The 8,707-nt window shown below is 44.0% G+C and overlaps 1 protein-coding gene across 5 annotated transcripts in view; it reads right to left on the reverse strand.

Annotated features, from left to right (window-relative positions):
* lekr1 (Leucine-, glutamate- and lysine-rich protein 1) overlaps window positions 1–8,476 on the reverse strand; it is a 257,691-nt gene extending 249,215 nt beyond the window's left edge. For 2 of the 5 annotated variants that reach the window (XM_068042215.1, XM_068042211.1), the window contains exons 1-2: window positions 8,359–8,476; window positions 2,306–2,414 (exon numbers count right to left, since the gene is read on the reverse strand). In XM_068042215.1, the coding sequence (XP_067898316.1) occupies window positions 2,306–2,414; window positions 8,359–8,423 (174 nt within the window). In that variant the 5' untranslated portion in view covers window positions 8,424–8,476. Of the gene's footprint in view, window positions 1–1,666; window positions 1,733–2,305; window positions 2,415–8,358 lie in introns of those variants that run through there. The other 3 variants (XM_068042213.1, XM_068042216.1, XM_068042212.1) reach the window with 3 other exon arrangements.
* Between the last annotated feature and the right edge of the window lie 231 nt (window positions 8,477–8,707).

An 8,707-nucleotide genomic window follows, 5' to 3' on the forward strand; every position in this document is an offset into this window, starting at 1 on the left:
GTGGGGCCAGGTTTGGTGAATGCACAATCTAGAATTTGTTTTCACAAACTTGAAATCAAGCTGTGATTCATTTGTACTACTGACTCCTTTTCTGCCATTGCACTTGCATTAATTACTACAGAGGCAAACTTATGTTGGGACTTACAGCAATAACCCCAAGCAAGGCCAGATCCAGCAAGTGTTATTCAATTGTCCCGCAGAGGCAATCCATAAAGGTGTTCATTTTATCTTAACTCTTGGCATAATAATTTGATTAAATAAAATCAATAAATATTCTTATTTCTTCTTAGGAATGGGAGAAAAAGTTTTGCACTATTTCAAATTTTGAATGATTTAAATAAGCCAAGTTGACCTATACAGGGGTATCTGGTGTCGACCATATTCGTAGGTTTTGTTCTGTACTTTCAGCTCCTGAAAAACTTGGCTACACTGAGCAGTGAGAATGTACATACAATATGTGAATCAATCAATCCCACAAGCTGAATAACCAAAGCAAAATACTGTGGATGCAGGATATCTGAAATGAAAACAGAAAAAATTGGAAATACTCAGCATTTCTGGGAGCATCTATGAAGAGGGAAACAGAGTTAACATGAGGTCTGTCACCAGACCTGAAACATTGTGCTGAATTTTGTGCCCATGGCAGGGCTCTGGGAGCCAGGACGAAAAGGTGGGAGGAATCCTACCTCAGCCAGCTGGAGCCCCCCCAACGCGGCAATTTTGCAGCACTGGGCCAATTAACAGCCCGGCAATGGGATCCCCATCTCTTTAAAGATGGGGATCCTGCCTCCAAGAGCTTCCAGCCAATCATGGGGCCAGCAGCTCAGCAGTATCGGCAGCACCACTGGGAGCGGTGGCCAGTGCCAGCACTGCGAGGCCTTGTACACAGCCCAGAGGTGGAACGTGGACCCACGGTGAGTGAGGCGGGATCACTGGGGCCAGACCAGCAGATCCCACGGGGGTGAGGCAGAGGGTGGGCATTTAGTGCAAGTGGAGGGTGGTTCAGGGAGATGTAGGTTTTCCTGGTGGGGGCCCTCCGTGGGCCACAGATTGCCCTCAGAGGAGGGCCCCGCCAACCCAAGCCTGCAGGGAGGATGCCTCGTTTTACTGAGCGACCATCCTGCATGCCACAGGTTCCCCCACCGCTGGTTAAATCCCAGCAGCCGCAGGATGAGGTCCTTAAGTGGCCGTTAATAGGCCCCTTAAGGGCCTCAATTGGCCTCTGGGTGGGAAGGCCATCTTCGGCCTATCCCGTCCCGGACAAAATTGCGTTGTGACAGGAACACAACAGGCCCTCCACCCACCACCCACCCCTGTCCCCCCCTCATCCATCCCGCCTCCTGTTGAAATTCTATGGGTCCCCCTGCCTCTGAACCCGTCTGAGGTCCCATAAAATTCAGCCCATTAACTCTGTTTTTCTCTCTCCACAGGTGCTGCCAGACCTGCTGTATTTATTATAACTGAAGAGACAGTTGTTTGCAAAACATAAGCTCCAGGTGTATTGCTTTCAATTTTTTTTTTAAAAGACCATCTCTCCAAACCATTCAGAATGCAGAAGTCATATATGATTATGTGCGAACTGAAAGTGAGAATATGTTTTCTTAAGGCAAAAACTAGTACAATTCTTAAACACAACAATTAAAAATGTTTACTTCAGCAATCATACCTTCATCTGTTGCTCTCAAAATTGTATTCCAATTACTCTAGTATTTGCGGTTATTAAAAGGGACGTCTGTTCTACTGAAGTGCCACATCAGCCCCTTGTTGTCTTGCAAGATGCTTTTTTCTGGAGGTATCAAGGATTCAGAGAGCTACCTGCTGCTCTCCAGCTTCAATCATAATGTCACAGGAGAGAAGCTTTATGATAATAACTGAAAACAGGATTCTAAACAAAATGTCTACTCATAGGATGCTTCAGACTGGCAGCTTCAGAGTGTGAAATATTATTTTAAAATCTTGGTAACTTTTATAATTATAAAATCAATTCAGTTCAGCACCATTCATATTTATTTAAGGCAGATAAAGTTAGAAGTAGGAAAGGCTATTGAAACATCAAGCCTGCACTAAAACTAAAAATGGATTTTTGCTATCAAACATCACAGGCTTAACTGTGAAATTATTTCAATCACATGCACCAATTATACTAAACCCTACCAGGGCCAGTTAGACATTTGTTGTATCCCAAGGAATGTAATAAATTTATCTGATACAGATAATAACAAGTAGGTATGAATAAAGAGGCAAAATATTTTATAAAATTTACAGGCTTTTTCTATCATATATATTTTTTTAATTATTTGTTTACCTCCTGGATCTCTTCAGGTAAAGGGTGAACTGGGACATGGCGTTCCATGGTGATCTGTTTAGGTTGAAGATCAAAACTGTCCAACATAACCACTAAACTGGTGCTGTTTCTGCAGCAATAGAGAAAGAAAGACTTGCAATTATATAGTGCCTTTCACGAACTCTGGATATCCCAAACAGATTTACAGCCAATGAAGTGTTCTTTGAAGTGTAGTCACTGTTGCAATGTAGGAAATGCAGCAACTAATTTATACACAGCAAGATCCCATGAGCAGCAACGTGATAATGACCAGATAATCTGTTTTTTTTAATGATGTTGATTGAGGAATAAATAGTAGTCAGGACACTGGGGATAATTCCCTTGCTCTTCTTCGAAATAGCACTATTGAATCTTTTACACCCACTTAAGGGACCAGACAGGGCCTCGGTTTAACATCTCATAAAATGGCAACTCCAACAGTGGAGCACTCCCTCAGTACGGCCTACCTTTGTACTCAAGTCTCCGGAATTGGACTTGAACCCAAAACCTTCTGACACAAAGGCAAGAATAAGTGATACCAACTGAGCCACAGCTGAAATGCATATAACTAAAATATGTAACCATAAAATAATTTGCAATTTAAAAGCAAGGCATGAGTGTAACCTTAAGCTTGACAACAATGATGCTTGAGAATAGAAGCAAAGTAATGTGCATGTACTGTGCAGTTGTAATTAAAATGTTACAAAATTCTTCTACAGCATAATAGTGAATCACAGTGTGAATCAACAGTATCATAGCACATCCCTGTGAACTATTCCAGCCTCATATCAAGTTTCTGCAAGTCACCAAAATTGCAGATTGCAGTGTACCTCAGACTTTACAGCTTAGACACAAATCACAAGACAGATGACACGTCTGTTGACAACGCTTGGAATGATATGGTTAAGTCACCGAACTAAATCTACTGGCACATTAACCAGCAGCTTAAATATCAAGATTAAAGATCTATTTTTTTCAATAATTTCCATGATCTACTTGTTGAACTAATCTTTGAAAGTTTGTCCATAAAAGTGCCCGAGTTTACATCTTAATGACAAATCCTCAAAATGGCAAATTTTATTTCTTGCAAAGACTTCTTTTTGCTCCTTTTGGTGTGAAGATATTTTAGAACTTACTGACATACATCAACAAATATATTTCTGCCTCAAAAGCAATCAACAAAAGACTGGCAATATGTTAACATGCTATTTCTTATTTTTTCTACTGAATGAGATTTAATTCAGGAAAAGAAAGTAACATTATTCGCTTCATATAAAGAAGATCAAGGATTAACTGAGATAAATGCTGCAAGTACTTCACTGTGAGTTGCTGTGAGACATGCTTGCAAGAAGCAGGAATGCAATGATAAATAGTTGCAAGAGCTGAAACATTGTAGTCAGCTCCAATCAGTGAGAGATTTTTGAAAAATCATCAAGAAATAAGACCAAAGCCACAGTCACTGAAAGAAAGATATCACAGGAATCATAAAGAAAGAAAGTCTTGCATTTATATAGTGCCTTTCACAATCACCGGATGTCCCAAAGCATTTTACAGATAATGAAGTGCTTTTTTGAAGTGTAGTTACTGTTCTAACATAAGAAACACAGCAGACAATTTGTGCACAGCAAACTACCACAAACAGCAATGTGATAATGACCAGATTGCTTTTGTGATATTAGTTGAGGGATAAATATTGGCCAGGACATCAGTGATAACGCCCCCGCTCTTCTTTGACATAGTGCTATGGGGTGTTTTGTATCCACCCGAAAGAGCAGACTGGGCCTTGGTTTATCATCCGAAAGATGGCACCTCTAACAGTGCAGCATTCCCTCAGTACTGCATTGGAATGTCAGCTTTGATTTTTGTGCTCAAGTCCTGGAGTGGGACTTGAACCCAGAACCTGTTGACTCAGTGGCAAGAGTTCTCACAACTGAGCCATGGCTGACACACATTTTGATTTTTTTTTTTAAAAGACAACTGTTGCAAACTAGAGTAAATTTTAGTTTGCCAGTCAACAAATAGTAGAGCCCATGCTAATCGTGGCAGTATATAAACTCGATACACAGTCATGGCTTTAACACTATCATAGGATCACTGCTTGCTCCGAAATTGGAGAGAGGCCTAGAAAAGGTGGCCTCAACAAATGCTTGTCTCCCTACCACTCAGTTGGCTTGCTTTGGTCAACAGGCATCTCTTAATGCGGTCAAACCACGACAGAGAAGGAAACGCGAACTCCTAACCTCGTTTCAAAAGGTGGGAAAAGAAAAATTCTGAAACTCGCCTGCTGGAACACGAGAACAATGCTCGACTCTGGTGACAACAGCTGTCCCCAAAGGACGCTCAGCCCTGGTGGCCTATGAACTACCCAGACTAGACATTGATATAGCGACCCTGAGTGAGGTCTGCTTCTCAGAGCAAGACAGCCTAACACAACACAACGCTGGCTACATCCTCAATTGGTCAGGTAGACCTCAAGGTGAACAACGCCTCTTCGGTGTCTGCTCCATCGTGAAGAAGACTATCGCCATTAAACATTCAAGCCTGCCAATCGGCCACTCCGAACACATCATGTCCGTGTGCCTGCCCCTCCAAGACCAGCAGCATGCAACCCTCATCAGTGTTTATGCTCCAACCCTGAAGGCAAACCCAGCTAACAAAGATAGGTTCTACACAGATCTCCATGAACTCATCCAGAATGCCCCGCCCAAGGACAAAATTGTCATTCTTGGCAATTTCAACGCCACAGTGGGCCGTGACAGCCTGGCATGGAAGGGAGCGCTCGGAAACCATGGAGATGGAAACTGTAATGAAAAAGGACTTTTATTCTTGGAACTCTGTGCAGAAAAGCAGCTGTCCATAACCAACATCTTCTGTCAACAAAAAGATCGCTTCAAGACCACATGGATGCATCCCCGCTCTAAACACTGGCACCTGATAGATTACATGTTGGTGTGCCAGTGTGACCTAAAGGATGTCCTGCATACTAGTCATGGCCAGTGCTGACTGTCATACAGACCACCGGCTCGTTCGTTCAAAGCTAAACTTTCACTTCAAGCCTAAGCCCAAGAACAGCCTAGCGACAAACTCAAAGAAATTTTGAGTTAGCAACCTGAAAACCTCATCTTGCAAAGATAGATATCAAGCAACCTTACAGACTAGACAGGAACATCCTGATCTCACTGCTGATTCCACTCCAGAAGAACTCTGGGAACACATAAAAGTTGCAGTACTGGATACTTCCAATGAGGTCATCGGACCCAGTATCAAGAAGAATAGGGACTGGTTTGATGAAAATGACATGGAAATTCAAGTTCTGCTAAAAATAAAAAAGGTCAGCTCATCAGGCTCACCCAGCCAGTCAAGAGAAAAAGACAGCCTACCGTCAAGCATGCAGTAAACTGAGGAACATCCAAAATGACTGGTGGATTGCACTTGCGGAAAAAACTCAACTGTATGCTGATACCGGTAATATAAGAAGTTTCTATGAAGCACTAAAATCTGTCTATGGACCAGCATATCAAACCCAAAAACCCCTGAGGAGCACCGATGGCAAGTTCCTACACACCGACACAGAGTCAGTCCTGGATCACTGGTCGGAGCACTTTGAAACTCTCTGTGTCAAGTGCACAGTGCATAATACTGTCATCAATCGCATCCAACGACAGCCTGTCAAAGAAGAACTGGATGAAAGCCCAACTCTGGAGGAAACTGTGACCACCATCAATCAGATGAAGAACAACAAAGCCCCCGGAGCCGATGGAATTCCACCCGAAGCCTTGATGCATTGTGGCCCTGCCCTATACGCCAAGCTCCATGAGTCTTTCACGGCCTGCTGGGAACAGGGCAGGATTCCTCGGGATTGTTGTGATGCCGTTATCATCACCATATACAAAAACAAAGGAGAAAAATCAGACTGCTCCAACTACCGTGGAATCACCCTCCTTTCTATTGCTGGGAAGATCCTGGCTAGAATACTTCTGAACAGACTTGTGCCTACCATTGTGGAAGAAAACCTCCCAGAGAGCCAGTGTGGTTTCAGAGCAAACAGCGGCACCGCAGACATGGTATTTGCACTCAGACAATGACAAGAAAAGTGTTGTGAGCAAAACAAAGTCCTGTACGTCACTTTCGCAGACCTCAACAAGGCATTCGACACTGTGAGCAGAGATGGACTTTGGAAAATCCTTGAAAAACTTGGATGCCCACCCAGGTTCCTGGCCATGGTGAAGCAGTTTAATGAAAATCAGTACAGACAAATCAAGCAAAACAGAAACCTCTCAAGTGCCTTCCGTATCTCCAACGGCGTGAAGCAGGGATGTGTTCTGGCCCAGACCCGATTCACCATCTTTTTTAGTATGATGCTGCAGCAGGCAATGGAAGAGCTTAAGGAGGGAGTTTATGTACTCTTCCGGACTGAGGGAGGCCTTTTCAACCTCAAGTGTCTTCAGGCTCACGCAAAGACAGAAGAAAAACACATCCGTGAATTTCTTTTCGCCAATGACTGTGCTCTCCTGGCCCACAGTTAGTCAGACCTGCAACGTATAACAACACATTTTTCCGAGGCGGTGCAACTCTTTGGACTAATAAACAGTTTAAATAGAACTGTAGTTCTGCATCAGTCTGCACCCCAAGAATATAGACCAATAAGCATTGTCATCGAAGGAACCGAGCTGAATGCCGTAAAGCAATTTACCTATTTGGGGAGCATCATCTCGTTTGATGCTACCAAAGACAAGGAAGTGGACAATAGGCTCTCAAAAGCAAACAGTACATTTGGCAGACTCTACAAATGTGTGTGGAGCGACCACAGCCTCAGAGCACAGACCAAACTCAAAGTGTACAAAGCCATAGCCCACACCACCCTTCTCTACGGCACCAAATCATGGGTCCTATACCGCCGTCATGTATGCCTTCTAGAGCACTTCCATCAGCGCTGCCTCCACAGCATCCTCAAAATCCGCTGGCAGGACCACATCTCAAACATTGAAATCCTGGAAACAGCCAACATCACCAGCATTGAGACCATCCTCCTGCAAAGCCAACTGTGTTGGATGGGTCATGTTGCCCAGATGGACGACAGTCGCCTGCCGAAGATCGTGTTGTATGGAGAGCTGACCATGGGTAAAAGGAACAGAGAGGCCCCATGCAAACGTTACAAGGATTCCCTGAAGAAGTCCCACGCTGTGTGCCACATCGACCATTGCCAATGGGAAACGCAGGCCATAGACCGTGATGCCTGGAGATGCTACATCAAGAGGGCTACAGACACCATTGAGACTGCGAAGAACCAGCATGAAAGAGAAAAGGAGAAGAAGGTCAGATCCAATTGCCCCCAACAACGACTATACCTTCACTTGAACCCCCTGTGGGAGAATCTGCCGGTCACGGATAGGCCTGACTAGCCACCAGTGGGCCTGCAACCGATGACTACAACTTTCCCAAAATCTTCATCCGGGATAAAATGCCAAGAAGAAGCCGAGGATACTTGATAGCTGTGATAGCTGGATTAATACCATGGCAGCTCAGCACACATTACCACAATTTACATCAAAATTAAATGTGAAGCCAGGATTATTCAGTCATTTGAACTCCAGGGCACAATGACACAAGGTTGCTACAGTTGGCAAGGTATCTGAAGAATAATGGCCCAGTAAAAAGGAGCTTTAAACCATCTTCAAGACAGTGGAAAATAAGAAACGGTCACTGAAATTGCAGAGCAGGAAATCACTTCTTATGAGGGTAATTCCATTTTGCGGCTTTCTGCTCCTCATCGTATCAAAGCACCATAGCTACTGAAAAATTATCAACCTGCAGGTCATCGTGATTTGGATCAGCTTTCCCGCAATGAGATGTGGGGCGGTGCGGACCTCGCTAGCTGTTAAATAAGCGCCTGCAGCTTGATTCTCACTAATTTCTTGGAAAAGTTACTACAAGAGCCCAGCCTCCAACCAGCCGCATCCTTGGGTATTCCAAGCGGTCTCTCAACCTCTCGCGCATCTCGGGGGGAAAAAATAACGATGCTTAAACAAACGTACTCAAAAATGGAGGTGCGGTGGATTCCCAGCGTGAGAGCTCGGATACAACATTCAGTTGTTACCATATGGTGAAAGAAAGCAGTCGATATCGACCCGGAAAAAGCTCATCCTGTTGGCCCAGGCCGCGTTTGGGATTTCCATGGAAACCAGGCAACAAGACGTGCTGACGTCAGGTTTTCGTTGGATGCACGTACGTCTGTTGTCAACGCTTGTCTGTCAATCACTTTGCTTCATTCAACATGGCTCTGTTGAAGTCCTTTGGATGAGAAACCGCTCTCCTGATCTCCAGATGCTTTAAGAATGTATTTAGAAACAATAGTACTATGTTTAGCAGTTTAAAAAGTCACAA

Source organism: Heterodontus francisci, chromosome 11 (assembly GCF_036365525.1).
Source record: "Heterodontus francisci isolate sHetFra1 chromosome 11, sHetFra1.hap1, whole genome shotgun sequence".
In the NCBI taxonomy this organism is placed as follows: Eukaryota; Metazoa; Chordata; class Chondrichthyes; order Heterodontiformes; family Heterodontidae; genus Heterodontus; species Heterodontus francisci.